We start from the raw sequence: 21,896 nt of genomic DNA, 5'->3' as shown, positions 1-21,896 counted from the left end.
GGCGTTGTTGGTGTTATGGCCATGCGCCAACGCTTGCTATTCGATAGAACCAGAACGACTGCCCTTGTTTCTGTTGGAAGACGGCGTGTTAGATAGGTCGTCATCGATGCGCGGGGAACATATCGGGTTCTACTAGAGACGTTGATCGGTCTACTTATTGTGATGTGATTCGGCAAATGTTGTTTGATGATAGATTGCCGCAAATTGTCTCATGCATATGACGCGCGATCACTCAGTGCATCGATCGACAACATCAGCGCCGGCGGAGCGGCAAGACGATGAACTTCGGATCCTTAGCAAGTGAGAGCTTCTGATGTCCATCTTCGTTGCACTTGATAGCAGTATGTTTTTGCTTGCACTTCGGCGACTCGGTACATGATCACACTCAGTTCTCTTTTGACATTATGAAGACGGTCCATTTCTTCGCTTGTCGTTCAAACAGCACGAAACGAGCTGTTATTGAGCACCGCTTCTAAATTTAGGTTCATCGTGATGATCATTTACACCTCAGATAATCAACTCGCTCAAACATGTTACATGAAGACTCATCAGAGAGATAAGCGGATCTATGACGGCGTCACTATGTTCATAAAGAAATACAACATTTGTTTTGTATGGTAAAACCTCAAACTACCGGTATTCACATTCCCTTTAGTTGACCCCGTCCTTCTTGGCAGCATATACAAGCAAGTCACACACACGCTTCGAGTAGCCCCACTCGTTGTCGTACCATGAGATCAACTTCACGAACTGCGAGTTGAGCATGATACCAGCACTGGCATCGAAGATGCTCGATGCAGGGTGACCGAGGAAGTCCGTCGAGACGACGTTTTCGTCGGTGTAGGCGAGCACGCCATTCAGAGGGCCGTCAGCGGCGGTCTTCACTGCCTTCTTGATGTCATCATAGGTGGCAGGCTTCTTGAGGCGCACGACGAGGTCGACGACGGATACATCCAAAGTCGGCACACGGAATGCAAGACCACTACAACGAAGTACTTAGCATCTTGATGTTATGCGTAAACTTTAATATCACATACGTGAGCTTGCCGTTCAGGGAAGGAATGACCTTGCCGACTGCCTTGGCAGCACCCGTGGAGGACGGGATAATGTTGTTGTTGACAGCACGACCACCACGCCAGTCCTTGTTGGAAGGACCGTCGACAGTCTTCTGAGTAGCTGTCGTCGCGTGGATGGTTGACATGAGACCCTCCTCAATGCCGAAGTTGTCGTCGATCACCTTGGCGAGGGGCGCGAGACAGTTGGTTGTGCAAGAGGCGTTAGAGATCACGGTGTACTTGGAGTCGTAAGCGTCGAGGTTGACACCGCAGACAAACATAGGTGCGTCAGCCGAAGGGGCGGAGATGATGACCTTCTTTGCGCCACCCTTCAAGTGAGAAGAGGCCCTGGGAGTAATCTTATTAGAAGCACTCGATCTATGATCACGAATCCTTACTTGTCGATGGTGGTGAAGACACCCTGTTCACGATGTTCCAATCAGCTTTCAACTCGAGGGCAGCATTGATTGAGATACTCACAGTGGACTCGACGATGTAATCAGCGCCGACCGAACCCCACTTGATGTTGCTCGGATCCCGCTCTCCGAAAACGTGGATAGGCTTGTTGTTGATGTAGAGCTTTCCGTCCTCGGTGCGGACGTCACCCTTGAAGCGACCGTGGACGGTGTCGTACTTGAACATGTAAACCTACATTTCCCACCGATTAGATCGAACTCGGTACACGTCGATAGCTCATCTACTGACCATGTAGTCCAATTCAATGAAAGGACTATAAATGTAAATCAGATGTAATTTTGGAAAATAGGAGGTGAACCCACTCATTGATGGCGACGACCTCGATGTCCTGGTTCTCGAGGGCATTACGCATGACGATGCGGCCAATACGACCTGAACGTGAGATATCGTGTCAGATGCATTCGCTTGTACAGGATCAAGCGCATATACTCACCGAAACTATCCAGCAACAAAAGAGACAAGCATCCGATTAACGATCAGCGCCTCGACCGATAATGAAAACATACCCATTGATGCCGACTCTGACCTGCGTTCGATGTTATCAGCGACCGAGCGTGTGCTTGTTGGACGAAGATGTACTCACCATGTTGGTTGAGAGAATATTGTAGTGATGGGGTGAAGTGGAGAAATGCGGATATGTCGGGAGGTGAGTGGAACCTTTTATACTGGAATCAATATTTGGGTGGGTCGATCTAATCAGTACTGATACGATAACGTCAATTGGCGGCGAACCCCCGAAGACCACTCCAAAATAAACGTTTCTTGCGATTGCTAATCACACTCGCACAGCAAGTACTAGTGTAGGTATGTTAGTAATTATCTCCGTCCTTCTCTCAGCACCGTTGCCAGCTAAGGACAGCAAAATTAAGCAACGTGCTCTGGTTTGACCAAGCAGCGACAAAATAAGTGGCCTCTCAAATCGATTATAGGTCAGTGACCACCCAAATTGTTTATCGGACATCGTTCGGCTCGGATTTCTGAACCAGTAGTATCGTACCATCAGCATCGCACCATCAGCCATGTGTCCAGCCATTTTTCTTCAATAGGTCTAGTTCGTTCTCGTTCTCGCTCTCGTCCTCGCTTTCCTAATTCCTCGATGCTTCTAGGCAACTTTCGATTCAAGGCACATGCGCAGTATCCGGTATGTTCGTCCGATCTCCCTGGTGAGGTTCTGGACGCAGACAAACGCTATCACGATCACCTCCGAGCTGCCTGATCAATCAGGCGTCACTCACCGATCGAGTAATACTCGCCCTTGATATTCCCTGGTCTACGTCATACTCGGCTCATCAAAGTATTGCCGTCATCATCACTGATGCAGTCCACAGGCAGTGTCAAACGTGCACGAGAACCTGACTCGCTCTGTCACTCGTGGTGTCAGTTTGGCGGAGTCTGCCTGTAATATACCTACGTTTCTCACAACATTCCCATCACTCCTATTCTTCGGGTCGTATAGGCTCCTCCTCACACTAGTATGTTTGGAATTAGAACCCATTTCCATTAACTCGGGTGGATCATACACGCGCGAATGGACTTAGTAACACTCTAAGTCTACAGCTGTACAGACTAGAATAAGGCGCGGAAACTGCAACAGGTGGAATCAATATACCGGGTGTGTGTGCCTGGAGTGTATGGGACCAGACAGTCGGACGTGACAGTGCCACTTCATGACGGCACGGAAGCGCAGTCATTCCTGATGTATTTACACACCAGCTAACCAAATATAGGGTGAAATGTTCGAAGCTTCAAGGATAGATGACTCGTACTCGCTGCGTGTTAGCTAGGGTCATACCGAATCAAGTGTCATTATGAACAGTGTGTCCTGCATCTGACGTTCCCCGCTCCTCATACTCGCCGATTGAAGATCAAGGCCCACGCAGCGCGGTGGATATAGGTTATAATTGCATCGCAGCTGGACATCGTGCCATCATGGAATACGTTCACCTGCAATTTAAATTAAGCAGTCAGTTTTCCCCTGTCATACCAGCATCCCACACCGTCCAGCGGCTTTCCTGTAAAGTAATGTCCTGACCACGCTGCCAAGGGGATCCTTTCCAATTATCAACCCCTGAGAGCGCAGATTCTAACAATGGGAGGAGAGCGTCTGCGTTTTGCTTGAATAGAACTTCGGGCGACGATGAAGTCGAGATGCGCATGCGCACCGCTTGAAATTCGGTGTCATTCGGAGGGTGGTTCTGGCGCATTGCAAGCGCATGATCTCCCAGGATAGCGATAAACCCGGTCGATTCACTTGGTTCGCGTGAGGAAGTGAGGAATGCGAACGATGTGCGTAGTGGAACCGGTTGGTCACTATCGCGCAGAGATCATGAAACTGATCAATTATCCAGGGTAATGGTTATGAGCTCACATCCAGCGTTCTTCGTACTGCTCCTGTTCTCCCGTCTCGGGGTTTACCCCAACTCCAGTTTCTACTTCTTCTCCATCACACGAAGTCATGGTGCCCTCATCAGGAGGGCCATCTTGTCCCTGGGAATCAATATAATGATTCCATCGGAAACGCAGAGGAGTAGAAAAGAGTGTGACACGGATTCCAGCAAAGCCCCATTTAATGATGCTCTCTGGCAGTAAAGGCTTCGAGAGACGTAAGTCGAGGTACAGCTGCGTGGAATCTTTGGAGTGCGTGTCACTTGTGGACCGGGAGGAAAGCACGAGAACATCAGAGTCTTCGAATGGTTGTCCACCATTCCTAGAGATATTCTTTCTGATTGTTATCGAGGGGGTGCCATATGATAGAGGCTCGGGCTGTTCCAGCGCACAGTTGTTCATCGTTGTGAGTAGTCAGAGACTGTATATACCGGAAAATTGGAAGTGGCCGTCCGGACCGATCTGGGACCCGGACTCCGTACCGTTCGAGCCCAATAGTTTAGCACTCCGGATGTCCATACGTAGCTGGAGAGGCCAAGGCGGTCTGCTGTAATTGAGTACAAACTATTAGTTACCACCAGTTCGTGCATCCCCTTTATATCTGCACATGGAACAGATTTTGCTCGTGTTCAATTGTGTACTTAATGACTTAAGTATATGCAATTTCATGTCCCACCAGGTCACGTGACGAACCCGGTGTACGAGTGAGATCAAAGTGAGATCTTTTTCAAGGACTGATATTCACTGATGCTTATCAGATGACCTAGACTACAGTATCATACTCATGTGTCAACAAGCATACATCATACTGGGGAAAGCGCCATATTGTGTGATCATACATCAGTAAACTACTTGGCACTGTACAGTGCTGCACAGCATGCAAGCTCTACAGCTTGGTCCCAATTAGTCAGTTCATCACAGTAACACTTTGTGCTGTGGATCTCTGTACAGACACTCACAGACCACACAGTAATTACGAAATTCTACCTAAATTGCAATTTTTTTTGCTGTCCATCTATGTACAGACACTCACAGCGCATCCAGAGAATTGGAGCTGTACAGACATTGCTCGCTGTACTGCTTACAACACACTGGACAGATTATAAAACAAAAAATATATTGAATCACATGACTATGACAGATGGTACTAGATCACAATCGGGAATACAATGATATGGTGTGCTAAAACGATAAATGCTCGGTTGATATAAAACAGGGGACGAAACATCAGTCGAGAAGAATCTGCAGGTGGTCATGCCTCGCCTCAACAACCCCTTTGAGATTCATAGCTGCAGCCCTGTACAAATGAAAATCAGTATAAAATTTTTCACAGAGTCAAGATCCTTGCCATCCTGCTGCAGCCCATTCTTGCAGTTGAGCTAACAGCCTAGGCCCATGATACGCATCCTCAAGGATATGTTTGAGCAATTCCAGCATCCGACGATAGATAGGTCCGTAGTCCTTCGTGGAAAAATCTGGGTATGACTTTCCGTGTCCATTCTTCGCAAGGCTGTCGAGGACACAATTGAACTAATAATAAAGATGCAAAATTAACATACAATATTGGTGAAGGAGAGAAAGTTACCGCTGCAGCAACCAAAGCCAAACATGAAAGCGGCAATTCCGTGCGGAAGATCTCCGGCATCCTTTGCGTGATTTGGTATGGTCCTGTGTAGAAGAATGCGATGACGGCTTCACGAAGGGCAGGATGAGTGAAGTTTCATGTTCTCCCCTGGCAATCTTCCATTAGTACAATTGCAATCAGCACAAAATCACTTACCTGTTCATCCACCCCAAACCGTAAGAAAAATGATCCTTTGATTAATTCAGCTGCAGCATGTTCGATCCAAGCAGCACGTTCTTGAATGGGGACCGAAAGCGGAGGAACAAGCGAATATGATACTGGTACAGTGCTTATGGCGGTCTTCTTCAAGTCAGATCGCCAAGTTGAAAGATCGTCGTACAGCTTTCAGTATAGACCGTCAGTGTTACGGTACAATCATTCTCTCCGTTTCTCCTTTACTACCGGTCAATGGTACATGGACACGGCCTTTAGCGAGAGGCCAATTACTTTCCAGACTCTTACTCATATCATTATCAAGCTAGCTTTCCGTGCTAGCAACCATCGCCAGGTCTAGATCGCTATCTCTTATCAAGCGGGCTGTCCGCACTATCTCTTATCTGTTATCTCTTATCATTTACCAAGCGGGCTGTCCGCCTTCTATCTTGATACGCACTCACAATCTCCGCTTGAACTTACGCTATATAGTTACATAGCGTACCACATGTATTTCCTCACTTTAATCTACTGGGTTTTACCTGGAACAAGTCCTTTAGCAAGGTCTCCAACCTTGCTATCTAAGAACCACCATTCTAAGGAAGTCGCCGATACTTGCCTTAGCCAGAAACCTTTGACCTCTCACTCGAGAGAAGAACCACGTCTGTCTCGCCGAATCTCAGTCCACTCGGACTAAGACAGCTCGACATACCCCAGTCGTAACAAAAGATTAAAGTCCTTTTTTTAGACGCCGCCATCTGCGACGTCAGCAAGACACCACGACTTCGTTAACTCCTTTGATCGGAGCTTTGAATCTAGGCGCGCTACCGCCAATACCACCATTAAATCCAATGGCGACCACTACCAAAGAATTTGAAATCAAGATCGGTACTCCCCCCGAATTCGACGGAGACCGCGATGAATCGCACAGGTTCATGCTGAACTGTAATGCGTATTTAGATATCAACGAAAAAATCTATGACAACGACAAGAAGAAAGTAATCTTCGCGCTCTCGTTTATGACCAAGGGCAATGCTGCCGCTTGGAAAGAAGACTTCATGGAGACCGCTCAGAACGCCAAGCTGAAGAATACCGCAGGGAATCTCATCGGTTACGGTAGCTGGGATGAGTTCAAGGTCTCGTTCAAAGAAGCCTTCGGAGCTATTGATCCCAAGGGGACAGCCATGGCTAAAGTTCGAGCCCTTGAGATGAAAGGAGACCTCCACACATACATCTCCAACTACCGCCTCCTAGCCCATAAAGCAGGAATAACCGAGAACGTCACCAGAGTGGAGTTCTTCCGCGAAGGTCTCGACGTAGGACTTCGCAACAACCTCTACCATACTGGAGAAAGTCTAGACGACTTCGAAACCGTCGTTGCAACATGCATCAACCTAGATAACGCCTTCCAGAGGTTGAGAGCCATACAGAAACGAGAGAACCCTACGCACTACCAGCCTAGGAAGAAGAAATACGGAGACCGCCACTTCACTCCTCGCAGAAGCGACGCCATGGAAATAGACCAACTCTCCGAATCTGAAGTAAAAAGACACCTCAAAGAAGGACGCTGCTTCAAGTGTCATCAGACGGGCCATCGTGCCAATGATACTACCTTCCACCCCAGAGAAGATAAGAAACAGAAGATGCCCATCCGCAGAAAGGTTGAGAAAGAAGAGAGTAGCGATGACGAAGAAGAGGTGAACCGACGGTTCGTGGAGATGGATTTTTAAAGAAGGAGACTGCATCGATGTCAGTATCTCCTGTCCCAATACGACTTGTACAATCACTTGGAAATAAAAAGGAGCTTCGCGTCCCGGCCACTATTATTTCCACCAAGCGTAACAAAACCATCGAAACCTCTATGGTCATTGACTCCGGAGCTAGCGGAACTTTCATCAGCGAAGAATTCTGCAAACTCCACGGAATCAGGACTCACAAACTCTCGAAACCATTCCCCGTTATAACTGCAGACGGATCTGATGCAAAAGGAGGACTCATTTCTCGCTACTGCGTCCTTATTGTCAAAATCGATGGAAGAACCATGATAGGGAAGTTCAACATAACCAAACTATCGAAGAAGGATAAAATCCTGCTCGGATTCCCGTGGTTAAAAGCACTAAACCCGTCAATCGATTGGACAAACAAGGAATTAACTCTTGCACCAAACGAACGATCGCTCGAGATCGAAAGAGACATCGATCGTCTTAGGAAGCAGCGCAATTTACCACTGCTATTTCGCAGTGCTACTCCCGGAGAGAAAGAAACGCGCCGAGAATGGAAGAATTCCAGACTCAAGAAAAACCCCGTCTACCCACGAGTTTCTGTGGAAGAAATCACCGACGAAGAACTTCCCCGCCTCGCACCGGATCAAGACGAACCGGATTATGACACCAAAGAAGATGTATGGTCGGAAAACTATGCACCTCCGGTAGTCGACTCCTCCCTCTATCCGCTGAACGATGAAGACGTCTTAATCGAATACTCTTCTGACGGTTCCCAAGTCAGAATAATCTCCGACGTCTCTTTTGACACTCCTCTCACTAGAGACGGCACGTCAAAGCAGGAGCAAAACTATTCGAAAACCAGTAATAAAGCTCAGGAGTTTGCTGTCGCCGGGGAGAAAGAAAAAATGAAGAAGAGTTTTGAAGAACTCGTTCCTCCCTACCTGCATACCTACGCTGACATTTTTGCAAAAGACGGCCTTAATAAATTGCCACCAGAACGTCCTGGGATCGACCATCGGATCGATCTGAAACCTGGATTCATGCCACGAACGTCCAAAATCTACCCGCTATCAGGAAAGGAAAGAGAAGCGGTAAAAACTTTTATCGCAGAAAACACCGAGAAAGGATTTATCGTACCTTCGAAATCCCCGCAAGCCAGTGGATTCTTCTTTGTAGGAAAGAAGAGCGGAGAATTACGTCCCTGTCAGGATTATCGGTACCTTAACGATTGGACCGTACGCAACCAATATCCACTCCCGCTCCCCAAAACTCTCATCGAACGACTCTACAAAGCCAAGTACTTCACGAAAATCGATATACGATCCGGCTATAATAACATCAGAATTCATCCCGACGATAGATGGAAAGCCGCTTTTACTACCGAGGAAGGCCTGTTTGAGCCTACCGTGATGTTCTTTGGCCTAACCAACTCTCCCGCCACGTTCCAATCCTATATGAACAACCGCTTTCAAAACGAAATCAATGAAGGATGGATCGTCATATATATGGATGACCTTCTCATATTCTCCTCTGATTTGACGCAACACCACGAACGAACGAAAAGAGTACTAGAGATACTCCGCCGAGAACAACTGTTTGTTAAACCAGAAAAATGTACTTTTGACGCGGCAGAAGTGGAGTATCTTGGAATGGTTATTCGCCCCGGGGAAGTCGCAATGGAGCATGCTAAAGTTAATGGGATAAAGGACTGGCCTATCCCGACTTCTGTAAAAGACGTCCGCTCCTTTCTAGGATTCTGCAACTTTTACAGGGCATTTGTATCTCACTACTCTGATATCGCTCGGCCGCTTATCAATCTCACGCGAAAAGATCAAATCTTCGCCTGGACGATTGACGCGCAGGCCTCGTTCGACAAACTCAAGCAGTGTTTTACGACGAAGCCGGTCCTACGGAACCCTGATCCTACCCGACAATTCGCCCTTGCCACAGATGCCTCCTTAGTAGCAACAGGGGCTGTACTCCTCCAAACAGATGAAAATGGCGTTTATCACCCCTGTGAATACATTTCCCAATCTTTCAACCCTGCCGAACGAAACTACGAAATCTTCGATCGTGAACTCCTTGCTATTATTCGCGCCCTCAATGAATGGCGTCACTATCTAGAAGGAAACCCCCATCCCATCCTCGTTTTCACCGATCATCTGAACCTTCTCTACTTTTCTAAAGCACAGAAACTCTCTCGGAGACAAGCACGTTGGCAGCTTGTTCTATCTAACTATGACCTTGAATTGCATCACGTCCCTGGAACAAAACTTGCAGCGCCCGACGCACTTTCTCGCCGCCCAGATCATGGCCTTGGAGAACACGACAATGAGGACCGTGTGCTTCTCCCTGACTCCATGTTTATACGACTGATTGACAGCGAACTTTCCGCTGCGCTTGCACAAGAGTCCTTAGACGACCCCATTTTCTCCACGGCCAGCGACGCTCTAGATGGGCTCTGCCTACCCCCTATGAAATCAGCCCTCTCCGACTGGGCGATGTCGGACGGTGTACTTTATTATAAATCTCGCGCCTATGTACCACCGTCACACCGGACTGCCATTTTACTCCGCCACCATGACCATCCCACTGCCGGGCATCCCGGACGCTTCAAAACTGAAGAACTCGTTAAGCGTGATTATTGGTGGCCCGCAATGGGCACTTTTATTCGCTCCTACGTCGCCGGTTGCGCTCTTTGTCAGCAGATGAAAACTGACACTCACCCCGTCTCGCCACCACTGGTCCCCATTCCCTCCTCCGCGACTCGCCCCTTCTCCCAGGTCTCTGTTGACCTTGTCACCGACCTCCCCGTTTCCAACGGTTTTGACTCTCTCATGGTCGTGGTAGACCATGGCCTTACGAAGGGGGTGATTATTTCTCCCTGTAACAAGAACATCTCTTCTGAAGGAGTGGCCAAATTATTCTTCAAAAACGTATTCAAACGCTTCGGACTCCATGAAAAAGTGATCTCCGATCGGGGCCCCCAATTCGTTTCTAGGTTCTCTAGGGAATTAGCACGCCTCTTAGGATACCAGATCGCTGCCTCCACAGCATACCATCCCCAGACCGATGGACAAACCGAACGACTCAACCAAGAAATAGAAACATACCTCCGGATATACTGTAGAAGTAACCCCTATGAATGGTCGGATCATTTACCCCTCGCCGAATTTGTGCACAACCACCGAAGGCATGAAGCAAGGAACGCATCGCCGTTCTTCCTCATGATGGGATATGAACCTCGCGGTATTCCCCACATACTACCATCGTCTGATACACCTGCCGTAGAAGAAAGGGTTCGCACACTCCAAAAGATCAGGGAGGAAGCTATCTCTTGCCACAATATCGCCATGCAACGAATGGCAGAAAGAACGCACGGAAAGAAGTACCAACCATGGAAGATAGGAGATAAGGTCTGGCTCTCCGCAGCTAATCTCATGACCACTCTCCCATCCAGGAAACTTGCGCCCAAACGGCACGGGCCATTCTCTATAACCGCAGTCCTATCGCCCATCACGTTTACCCTGAAGCTTCCTGAACAATGGAAGGTTCATCCCACGTTCCATGCTTCCGAACTATCCTCCTATCAGGAGACGGAGATCCACGGACCGAACTACGAAGAACCACCTCCTGATATGGTCAATCAATCAGAGGAATACGAAGTCGAAGCCGTCCTAAGTCACAAGGGCACGGGTAAACGAAGACGCTATCTCGTATCTTGGAAAGGATACTCTTCTGGAAGCAACGAATGGATTCCAGCGGAGAACATGGAGAACGCCGAGAACCTACTTTCCGCCTATAAGAAGAGGCACAAGTTGAACTGAATCGACCAGTCCCCACTACCAACAGAAACATGTCTTACCAAACCACGTCCCCCGCTGAATCCAATGCCTCCACCATTAGCCTCTGCGAATCCCCCTTCGCTGACAACGTTGTCAGTATCGAAGACGACGTCATCGTCGAAACCACTATCCTCTCCGTCGCCCACGCCCTCGAAATCGAAACCTATCTCAATAACCAGCCAGCAGTGCCGGCAGGAGTCGCTGCCACATATATCCATATCATTAGAGCCACCCAACGCCTCGAAGAAGAGTTTGAACAGATTGAAAACGACGCCCTCCGACTCTCCTGCAACCACGTTCAGCGGCGCATACGCTCGCTTACGCTTCAGTTATTCCCTCTTGGTTTTAGCACTATCTGCCGGGAAATTATACAGATTGTTGCAGATCGAAACTCCTTCCAAGTCGGTCGCCCGTTGCCTCCTATTACTCATAACCCCCCCGCTGTTCTACCTGATCCAACTTCTATTGGAGGGAACTTTGCGCCAGTACCTGTACCCGTCCCAGCGCCCAGTGAGGTCCAAAGAAGGAACCTCCGCGGCGGAGCCGCCATTCACGGCGTAACCAAGAAGAAATCATCCAAAGGAAAGAAGCGTGAGGTCATCGACCTTACCGGAGATCCCCCCGCTATCCCTTCTTCTAGCATCGTCATCAGAAGCCCCTCATTGAAACAAATAGTCGGCTCTATCGCCGACGCCAACTTCATCTGCCGACTCTGCAAAAAGCTTGGTCACAAGCACAAGAACTGCCCCTTGTATTACTGCCGCGTTTGCGGCGACACGAAACCTGGGCACTTCTCCATCTATTGCCCTTTCGCCACCACCAAAATACCATTCCCGTTGGTTTATACCGACGAAGGCTTCTACGACGCATTAGCCGCGTGGGAAGCAGAGAAGGATAAGAAAGAGGAAGAGGATCTCGCGCGTGCCGAGAGAGAGTATATGAGACAGCCGGAGGAATTAGAATTCCAGAATGCCGACGCCGACCCCATCTACTACGCAAACCAGGACGACTAGCGACGTCGATGCCGGTGCCATCGACCATAACACGGGGGTAATGTTACGGTACAATCATTCTCTCCGTTTCTCCTTTACTACCGGTCAATGGTACATGGACACGGCCTTTAGCGAGAGGCCAATTACTTTCCAGACTCTTACTCATATCATTATCAAGCTAGCTTTCCGTGCTAGCAACCATCGCCAGGTCTAGATCGCTATCTCTTATCAAGCGGGCTGTCCGCACTATCTCTTATCTGTTATCTCTTATCATTTACCAAGCGGGCTGTCCGCCTTCTATCTTGATACGCACTCACAATCTCCGCTTGAACTTACGCTATATAGTTACATAGCGTACCACATGTATTTCCTCACTTTAATCTACTGGGTTTTACCTGGAACAAGTCCTTTAGCAAGGTCTCCAACCTTGCTATCTAAGAACCACCATTCTAAGGAAGTCGCCGATACTTGCCTTAGCCAGAAACCTTTGACCTCTCACTCGAGAGAAGAACCACGTCTGTCTCGCCGAATCTCAGTCCACTCGGACTAAGACAGCTCGACATACCCCAGTCGTAACAGTCAGTGAGGTATCAGCACAAAATGAATTATACACATACCAACTGAGTCATATTGAATTTTTGTTCTGGCCAAACCCCTGCATCACAATATGACAGATGAGTTTGAGAACGAATAAGAACGAATGAGTACTTGCCAGCTTCAAATTGTTTGCCGTTTGTATCCCACACGACCAACACTGCAATGAGAACTTCAGTGATTGTTCCTGGTAGATTCTTCACCAAAGTTGGAAACGGGTTCTCCAGGGTGTGTTGCACACAACATTCTGCTTTGGCATCCTCCAGAAAACTTTTCCAGCGCGGCCCGTACCAAGATAATTGATCAGGCGTTGGCCCACCATGCGATGACCTGGACTTTTTGTTTTTTGACGGCTGGACACTAGACTCGGTCACTTGATCCAATAGTTTGAGGGATTCAGGGTCAGGAAGGCGGGGCTTTCCATTTTTCTTATGATGGCACTGCAATACATCGTCGGGCTTTGAGGTAATGGTCTGCTCAATTGTGAGTGTCAATTAAGATGATCTCCCTGATCTTACCTCAATATGTTGGGACTGTTGCCTTTGCAGTCCTGGTGAGCTGTCTGGAGGGTCCTTGAAAGAAAAGCAATGTAAGCATGATACAATTGAATGATCGGATCATACCTTAGAGCTTTTGTTCTGCTGAACAAGCAATTTAAAATGAGAATTGGTCTCAGCCAGACTAGAAAACTTACTGAAGTTTTATCAAGGCTCGTTTGGGCAATCACATCATTTTCATCGTGCAAGTACTGGAATTCAAATTCAGGTGTGAGAGCGCGAGCAACTGCAGGTTGTGAAGGTGGTGCATCTTCTAAAAATCCTACAAAATTGAATCAGTGAAGGGAAAAAAATCGCTATGAAATATTTACCTGGATGTTCTTTCTGGTGTCGGCCAACCTCCCCCCAACCAAAATCCTGCGAGCTCTTGACCGTGTCGTTGTTATCCCCCTCCTCTTCATCCTTTCCATCATCCTCTTCATTGGCATCTTCATCGTCGCTGTCGTCACTATCATCACTGCTGCTACTGCCTTTGGAGTCACTGTGCTCCTCGGATCCTAGCAGCCTCAAACGATACTGAGCCCTAACAACGTCATCCTCCTGATGTAGGGCTGGATCCAAGTTCTGCTCCAAAAACACGGACCTTAGCAATACTGGATTTTCAGGGACAACATTCTGGGTGTGCCATTTAGTGATAGCATCCCTGGCTCGCTGTTCTGCGATTGTGTCCCTAGCTCGCTGCTCTGCGATTGCGTTCCTAGCTCGCTGCTCCGCGATTGTGTCCCTAGCTCGCTGCTCAGCAATTGAATCTCTAGCTCTCTGCTCAGCGATAGCGTCAGGAGCGCGCTGCTCAACGACCTTTGTCCTAATGGCGACATATGGGTCGTTCGATGCATGAAGATTGAGCTCAGTAGTGTCAGAATGAGCAATCTCCATAGTGCTTGGAGCAAATCTGAACCTTCCACCAGGTTGCTGCGATGTAAAGCTGGGCCCTGTGTGAACGATATCCATGGCTGGGACATCTGGACAGGTATCTAGATCATGTGAGCTATATGGTGGAGGAACCGCCTGTGGGACAATCAACGTAAGTAACAACATTAATTAGATGCTTACCTTTGAAGACTTATTTCGACCTTTACGATGCGGTTCTGGGGCTTGAGGATTGACTGGAATGTCAGGGCCAAGAGACGTCATGCCCTTACGTCCATAGGTTTGAGGCTTAGATTGTAGTACTGATCCAATCTTCTCCAGCTGTGCGTTCCTACCTCCAGTTCCCGTGTTAGGGCGGCCAGAACGCTGGGGTGCATTGTCTGTCACTTCTGCTGCAGTGAGGCCAAGGGATACAAGAGGTACCGCACCGGGTACTTCAGCAACGTCTGCAGCCCGTGTCTTCTTGGGCAAGCCAGCCTTTGAAGCATCAGATACTTTGCACTTGGACCTTTTCTTCTTGGGACTGGTGATGGTACGAGGAGGCATGACTGCAAGAAAGAATGCAGGAGAAGGCGACTCTAACAAATTATATCAGACTCACGAGGGTTTTATATCATGCACGTACTGCTCAATATTCACATGGCTAGCAAGCGAAAACTTCATCATTCATAAGGCCAATAGTAATAAGGAAACACGCCTAAGTCATCACGAGGATTTAATATCATGTCTTGTGCTCAATATTCGCATGACTAGCGAGAAAAACTTCATCATTAGTAACAGTAACAGTACTAAAGAAACACACCATGACCTGAGCCGATGTGCAGCCGTATGTCTTTCTATAAGGGTCGGGTCATCATTGGGGGAGGAGAAAGTAAGATGCGAGCTAGAGAGAGCTAGAAATTTGGTAGAGAAGATACTAGTCAGGCATTGGACTTGAAGAAGGAGAAAAATTCCCTGACCCAGGGTTTATCGTCATCGCTGTGAGTACTGCACATTTTTAATCTGTAAATATCTCCGAGTCCGGCCTGAGCTCCACTAGGAAATGTACTAGAAACACACGTCAGTTACTGTAGTAAGTATACCAGAAGATTGCTGACATATAAGTCAAAATCTTATATAATCATATCCGGAGTCAGCATCACATGATCCCAGGCGAGTAGGATCGATCATTGTGAAAACTCAAATAAAAGCTTGAAATACTAGTAGGAATAAATGAGGTGCTGGTAAGTAAGTATTGTAAGCACATCTTGCCCCAATCTCCGAGTCACTGGCAGTAGTACACGATCAGTGAGGTTCTAAAAATACTAAAGTCAAGTGGCATGCTATCCATACACCGAGTTGATAGAGAATAAAAACAGCTGAATATGCATAATGAGTGGGTGCCCAAATTAAATGATCTTTCATACATACAAGCTCCATGTCTGGTCATGCATCACTGCCTGATGGTGAGGAGTCGGACTCGGTATCACCATGATGAGACTTTTGCCGCTTGGGTGTTGTGGCTACCACAGATAAAGACTCTGAAGCAATCTGTTTGCCCTTGACACGATGTGTGAGAATGACAGCATCATTCCTGAGCATGTTTACAGTAGATACGAGCTCCTCGTCGTCAGGAAGCTTGTCGAGATGAGAGTTGAGTACACCAAGAATGGTGTCGAAGGTGACAGGGTGGATCATGTTGTCCACCAGAACTCTACGCCACTCTATTGCGAGGGGGATCAGGGTGTTGAAGTATGGGTGAAATTCGTCCAGAAGACGCTTTCCATCTGTTGGATTCACAAAAAAAGTGATCTTGAAGGCGGCGCATGACGCCAGGTCAAGGTTGGTCCATCAATCTAGTAACGAATTGGGCAAGCGTTCCTTGTGCACCATGCCGTTGGGACCACAGAACTTGATGCAAACCCACGCGAACACAAAAAAAAGGGACTCCAGGTCATCCAAAAAACCTTGAATGACGTATGTTATAGGTAGCACCTTAGAATCGGAGGACGACTTCGGGGTTTTCGGTTTTTCGACTGATTTGCGTCCCCGAGTCGCTTTTTTCTTCTGAGATTCCAAGTTGGCTTCCTGCTGGATGACTGAGAGTTGGTTAAGAAGTGTGTGTGACATGAAAGGGACAGTGCCCTGGCAAATGAATCAATAAACTGAATATCTAATCAATACTAAGTGTACTTACTGTACCACCAATGGGATATTTGTGATCTGCAGCGATGCAAACCGCAAACTCCCAGTCAATAAGAAAGCCTTCACTAGCGTTAACGTCATCTAGGATCATCGCATTGTTAAGACTACAATCCCGATGCAAAATCTGACATTCCTCCACCGCAGTTTGTTAAACTAACATTAGAGAGCATCAGTTCAAGACGCCCCACGAATTACTAGATACTTACTCTTAACAATATCTCTTAGTGCTCGCACAAACTCAAGTGTTCGGAACATGTGAAGGGGGCGACCACATGGCTTCAAGACAAGACGCACATGAGTACGACTAGTCCCCTGGGTGCTCCGGTGTTCCTTTTGCCGATATTTTTTGGTAACGTCAGGCTTACCATCTGACCGTTCAACGACCCAATAATCCACCAGCTTTGGAACACCAGGGACACCATCCATCAACTCCAGCATCTTGATCTCGTTCAGGACTACCTGATCGTCCTTACCCACAACCCAATGGTCTTTGATGATATAGTCTTCATCGTCTAAGGTGACCAAGTAGCAAACGGTGCCATGACCAACGAGGCCCCGGCTCCCAAAAAGAATTCTCTTTATGGTGTAGATTGTCTGCCCTACGCAGATCTTGCCGCAGGGTTCAGGTGATTGAGTAGAATAGGGGAATTGGGAAGGGAGAGGGGTAACAGAATAGATGCTCTCGGTCATCTCAGCCTGGGGTGCTTGGGATGCAAGGCTAAGAAGGGGAGCACTGTGGGTTGCAGTGGGGTGCACTGGGGGCGAGGGGGGAGGGAAGTACTCCTCGTCCATCGAGTCATGTGTGGGAGAGCCGCTCGGCATTGCATCATGAGTAGAGTCATTAGAAGACTCATAGTTATCAGAGACTGCCGATTTAAGAGCATCACTAGACAACACTCCATCGGGATCCTCGGGAAATGGAAGAGAATTGGAGGTGGATGCAGCAATAGCATAATCTGTCGTACTACGTCGGGCAGAAGCATTTTTGATGGGATGATAGATGCAGATATCTTTGGATCGAGGTGGTGAAACAATCCTTGAGAAGGAAACAGTGGGATCATAGCCGACACACTCCAGACTCCCAAAAGTAATAGCAGCGATGATATGTGAGAATATGTCAGGTTGTGTGTAGATATTGAAGTGAGGGGACACAGCACCACCAGAGTGATCATACATCAAGACTCTAAGGTGGCGATATTCATCTGTGAATGATAATATGAGAGCAAAGCGCCTCCAGGGCTGCTCACTCATCATAAGATAGGCATGGGTATCTGCAGCCTTCCCAAGTCGCATCGCAGGCCGGTAGTGACTGTGTGTGAGTTCAGCTGAGACTCTGATATTTCCCCACTTTGCTAAAATGTCGTCAGATAGAACAATATCTGGCTTGCACTTGATGTCACTGCCGGGCAATGCCTCATGTGCATTGGCCGCACTCCATGAACTAGTTGCAAAGCGCATGGCTACTTGTTTGGGCTGTGACGCCGCCAAGCAGCCAGCCAGAGCATTGAGAAATGCTGCAACAATTTCTTCATGGGTTGCTTCCTGTGTACTATTGCTCTCTGACTCGACCTGACTCGGAAGGCTACTATCATCATTTCCAGGTGAGTCAACTGGGAGAGCCCAATTCCAAGTCTTCACTTCAGTGTTGTACAGTGGCACTAGGGTATCTGGTGATGTCTCGCTGAATTTCTGATTGATGCGATGGTTGTGATGAATGATTTTTCCAAAAGGTATTTTAAGGTCACATACATTGGGAAGAGGTTCTGTGAAAGGCTGGAATATTTCAGAAAGTAGGTGTCCTAGTGGTCGTGAGGCCTCTGGTGGACCCTCGTGAGTGACTAGACGATTAAGCTCATCAGACGTGATCTTGTTCATAGTGTGAACATCGGTGACTTTGGGGATAGACAGCAATGATGATAATTTGATTCTGTTGTCAATGGTCCTGAAAAAGAATGCCATTTTTTCGTACGTTGAACAATGGAGACAAACGATGAGCGCTTGAGCTTATCGCCACATAGCGCCAGAATTCTCAGCCAGCGTATCTAAGAATAGTAAAACAGATGAGAATAACCAAAGGCTAGACCGCTCAACCAACACGTTCGTTGCATAGTAAGAAACAAGGTAACCCTACGTCAAAAACTACATAGAAAGAGGAAGATACATGTTCTTGTCCCAATACTTGTTAAGCCAAAATTGTGAAGCATGCTCCATGCTGTTATATGGGGTGAGATGGTTGTCCGCACTTGCACCGAAGCGAGGGATAAGGTTCACAGGTGCTCTAAGCTGCGTAACGGGTATGATGTCACCCACCTGAGTACCATTTGAGCATTTCGCTCGTTTGAGCAAGTGGAGCTGCATACTTGGCTCACGCTCATTGGTGCCAGAGCTTTGAGGAACAATGTCAAAGCGATGCACATATACCAGAAAACAGTCCTTCCATGACCAATTCATGCCACTCTTTCCAATAGGACGCATGATAAGCCTGATTTGACCGATAGTATGACCTGTGACTTGACAATAAGTAAATATTCAGTGCGACGTGAGAGCATAATGTACCATGAAGACCACTTGTGGGCCATAAGCATCCCGCATCGTTGTTAATGATAACTGTATCATACCGGCCAGAGGTCCAGGGATCAGAAGGGGGCGCACAGTTGAGGGTTTGCACAGGCCGTATGATGCTAATATTGTGGAATTCGGTGTCCTGCAGCCGAAGTTTAAACCAGACCTGTAGTGTGTCAAAGGGAAGTGAAGCAGTGGGTCCAGCTCTTCTAGCTCCCCCAATAGTATGGACATGATCTCTCCTGTGAGTATCCTCACAATGAAGAAAATCGGCAATGGCTGGTCGTAAGTCAGCAAGGTCAAACTTGATGGCAGCATCATCAACAGATATCTTTCTAATGGAGGGGTCATAAGCGAAGTGAAATCCTGTGCGTTCGACAACAAACAAATGCAATGGCATAGGGACCGTCCCGATTTCCCTGTGCTGGAGGACCTTAGCCATTCCGAAGTAATTGGTGATTGGATGTGAATGTCCAGGGTATTTAATCATTGCCAGAAGGTCTGTTGGGATATCATGATCATCGTCCGCATCGAAATTGACATTTTCATCGACATCAACATCTGAACCCTGCTGCTTTGAGTCTGGCATATTGTTGAGCAGACTCATAGCAAGGTCAAAGTGGCGGCATTTATCAGCACGATCAAGATGGGGACATATTTGGGGATCATAGTTGTTGTTGTTGCTTGAGCGAGCAGGATCTTTGATTTCCGTTATGTGCGCATGCTCCGTGGTGTCGGCAGTCCATTGCAGAGGAACTCCAGTGTTCCTTATGCTCGGAACTATTAACTGCATGAGCTCTAGCTTCGGTATATACCAGTTCTCAATGACTCTGCCACACTGACCACGACGAAATCCACCCTCGATAATTGCATCTTTGTTGTTGTGAAATTCTTCAAGGGCCATGGAAATATGGGTGAGTAGGGTGTTGTCAATTACGGGTGATTGTACAAGGTACCAAAAATTTATCAGAGCTCGTATGGCAGTCATCACGGTGTTAGGAACTGTGTCTGTGCTGACTGCAATGATTGAGTGCTGGATGTCATGTTGAGTGCGTCCTGTAACCTGTTTAAGCTTTGAAATTCCGCCATGAAAATGATGGAACCCAGTGATCGCCTGCAGCACAGAAAACCGAAAATCAATCTCTGTATGCCCGACTGCGCAAATGAGCCACTTCACATCGTGGTCGTAGAACTCGCAATGAATGAGGTGAAGAAATTTGGGAGTGAGAAAATGTGATGGATCACTGAGGAGCCAGTCCAGCCAGAATGGTGCATTCATGCCATTCAAACGAAACTTCTGTGCTTTGCGAAAAAATGTCTCAATGTCGTTGGGATCAGCTTTACTCCATGCAATGTCCAGCTGGGAGAGTGTAGTTGCTCCTGTGCGAGGCTGATGACAAAAGGGGTCTCCAAACTGTTTGTACATGGCTGTAGTGACTAGGGAGGTTTTCCCTCCAACAGCGGCCAGCATCATGGCCTCTGGGGTGTCAACAATATAGCTCGCGAGCGGTGTAAAGCAATAGCGACTGTGCCCAACAGGATCTGAAAGCATGATCCCTTCGCGAGCGGCTAACTTGAGTGGACGTAGAACGATATCCAAGCATTTGTGAATGAGGCGATCTTCAAGTACACCTTGCATGCATTTTTTCTTATGGATGAATTTTGGGACAGGAAGTAGAGCGGTAAGTACAAATGCATTCAAAGACGACTTGAGTCGCGTGGACATGCATATGTTAGCAAGACTAACTAGAAGGGGGTGTGCAACTCTGTCGCCCATCATGGTCGATATATTTGTCTTGTCAGAAGATAAAATGGTCCCGAGGAGTGTTGCACCTCTTGGTAGGGCTGACTGTCCAAAAACAGATAAGTATAATGACTCGCACAAACGAAACTATATGTACCTGCATATTCCATGCGTCATCGCCGGTCATCCATTCGGAATATACATGGCACAGCTGCTGCACAGTGGTATACACCCTGCGAGGTGTAAAGTCTAGCTGATCATGAAAGGCAGGGTGGTTGAGAAGACTTGATACACAATCTAAGGGATCACACCAATACAAGACAACAGGCAATTTCGTGGGATGCATTGTAGGTATTGTTTGAGACATCCAGCATGGACTGCTGGGTAACATTTCCGCTCTGCTGCATAGTTCCTTGGCTGAACTAAACGACAATGGAAGGGTCTTTATCTGAAAGAGACACTTTCAAAAACTATATATTATTGAAGAATTTATTACTACTCACCATCTCAAGCGAAAGGAAACTATCTATCTTCCCCATGCTTAACCCTGAGCGAAGCAACCATGACCCAACCTCCCAGTCTCTCTGGCCACTGAATGGATAATATGGATTCGTAACACGGTGTTTGCTGTTCTCGTCCGCATTGAATAAGTCCAGGAACGTGTAGCCCCTGCCGTATGATTGAGCACAGTCAGGATATGAGTCCATAACTTCCAAATCGCGAGTTGGTGTTTGCTCATCATGAACCTGGTCCTCACTACTACTCCCATGGAACACCTCATCCCAATCTTCAAAACCACCGGACTCCATGTCGGGATTATTTACTCTGTCGTCCATATTCATGGGATTATTTGGTTTATCCAAGCATATCAGATTCTGCAGCCAAGTATTGCAGCCAGAGCGAGGTTGGCTCATGTGTCGAGCAACAGCGACATGGTCCTTGAAACCACCCTTGCTGCACGAAGGACATTCTTGAAGTAATGACATAGTAGTATTGACGTGCGTGTGAGATTCTGAGTTCAGAAGTAAGCTGTGATATCCGGAATCAATAAGCCATATTAGTTTCTCCAAAACACTCATGTCCGAGTCAAGCCACACACCAATTCATCTAAATATCTCTAGTGATGTACC

General features: G+C 47.5%; 4 protein-coding genes across 4 annotated transcripts; all 4 read right to left on the bottom strand.

Annotated features, from left to right (window-relative positions):
* Nucleotides 1–557: 557 nt before the first annotated feature.
* On the bottom strand, nucleotides 558–2,283 carry F5147DRAFT_726979 (glyceraldehyde-3-phosphate dehydrogenase). Its single transcript, XM_041439221.1, has 8 exons — nucleotides 2,116–2,283; nucleotides 2,029–2,058; nucleotides 1,835–1,905; nucleotides 1,761–1,785; nucleotides 1,536–1,703; nucleotides 1,454–1,476; nucleotides 1,038–1,403; nucleotides 558–982 (listed from the first exon to the last, which is right to left on the bottom strand). Exons 1-8 carry the CDS (start codon nucleotides 2,116–2,118, stop codon nucleotides 652–654), a joined length of 1,017 nt encoding a protein of 338 aa, XP_041285491.1. The 5' UTR covers nucleotides 2,119–2,283; the 3' UTR covers nucleotides 558–651.
* Nucleotides 2,284–3,290: 1,007 nt separating this feature from the next.
* Nucleotides 3,291–4,367, bottom strand: F5147DRAFT_54056 (uncharacterized protein). Its single transcript, XM_041430224.1, has 2 exons — nucleotides 3,901–4,367; nucleotides 3,291–3,842 (listed from the first exon to the last, which is right to left on the bottom strand). Exons 1-2 carry the CDS (start codon nucleotides 4,317–4,319, stop codon nucleotides 3,497–3,499), a joined length of 765 nt encoding a protein of 254 aa, XP_041285490.1. The 5' UTR covers nucleotides 4,320–4,367; the 3' UTR covers nucleotides 3,291–3,496.
* An 8,383-nt stretch (nucleotides 4,368–12,750) lies between these two features.
* Nucleotides 12,751–18,419, bottom strand: F5147DRAFT_781045 (uncharacterized protein; the record flags this gene model as incomplete). The annotated part of the gene is made up of 12 exons (XM_041442562.1): nucleotides 12,751–12,801; nucleotides 12,873–13,322; nucleotides 13,368–13,421; nucleotides 13,473–13,490; nucleotides 13,544–13,668; nucleotides 13,718–14,414; nucleotides 14,460–14,854; nucleotides 15,713–16,042; nucleotides 16,223–16,400; nucleotides 16,453–16,541; nucleotides 16,826–18,149; nucleotides 18,210–18,419. 12 exons carry the CDS (start codon nucleotides 18,417–18,419, stop codon nucleotides 12,751–12,753), a joined length of 3,921 nt encoding a protein of 1,306 aa, XP_041285489.1.
* Nucleotides 18,420–18,599: 180 nt separating this feature from the next.
* On the bottom strand, nucleotides 18,600–21,752 carry F5147DRAFT_781044 (uncharacterized protein; the record flags this gene model as incomplete). The annotated part of the gene is made up of 4 exons (XM_041442561.1): nucleotides 18,600–18,964; nucleotides 19,017–20,871; nucleotides 20,924–21,214; nucleotides 21,270–21,752. The coding sequence occupies 4 exons, from the start codon at nucleotides 21,750–21,752 to the stop codon at nucleotides 18,600–18,602; spliced, it is 2,994 nt and encodes a 997-aa protein (XP_041285488.1).
* Nucleotides 21,753–21,896: the final 144 nt, after the last annotated feature.

This window comes from Suillus discolor (genome assembly GCF_016758755.1).
Source record: "Suillus discolor strain FC423 chromosome Unknown F5147scaffold_123, whole genome shotgun sequence".
Lineage (NCBI taxonomy): Eukaryota > Fungi > Basidiomycota > Agaricomycetes > Boletales > Suillaceae > Suillus > Suillus discolor.
Note: the sequence above shows the minus strand (reverse complement) of the source record. Positions and strands in the feature narration are given on the sequence as shown.

Coding starts and splice junctions, on each gene's coding strand:
- F5147DRAFT_726979 (XM_041439221.1), bottom strand. Junction 1,704..1,760: donor TCATTGAATTGGACTACATG/GTCAGTAGATGA, acceptor TGGGAAATGTAG/GTTTACATGTTCAAGTACGA. Junction 1,477..1,535: donor ATTACATCGTCGAGTCCACT/GTGAGTATCTCA, acceptor CATCGTGAACAG/GGTGTCTTCACCACCATCGA.
- F5147DRAFT_54056 (XM_041430224.1), bottom strand. CDS start 4,319: ATGAACAACTGTGCGCTGGAACAGCCCGAGCCTCTATCATATGGCACC. Junction 3,843..3,900: donor CAGTACGAAGAACGCTGGAT/GTGAGCTCATAA, acceptor TCTGCGCGATAG/TGACCAACCGGTTCCACTAC.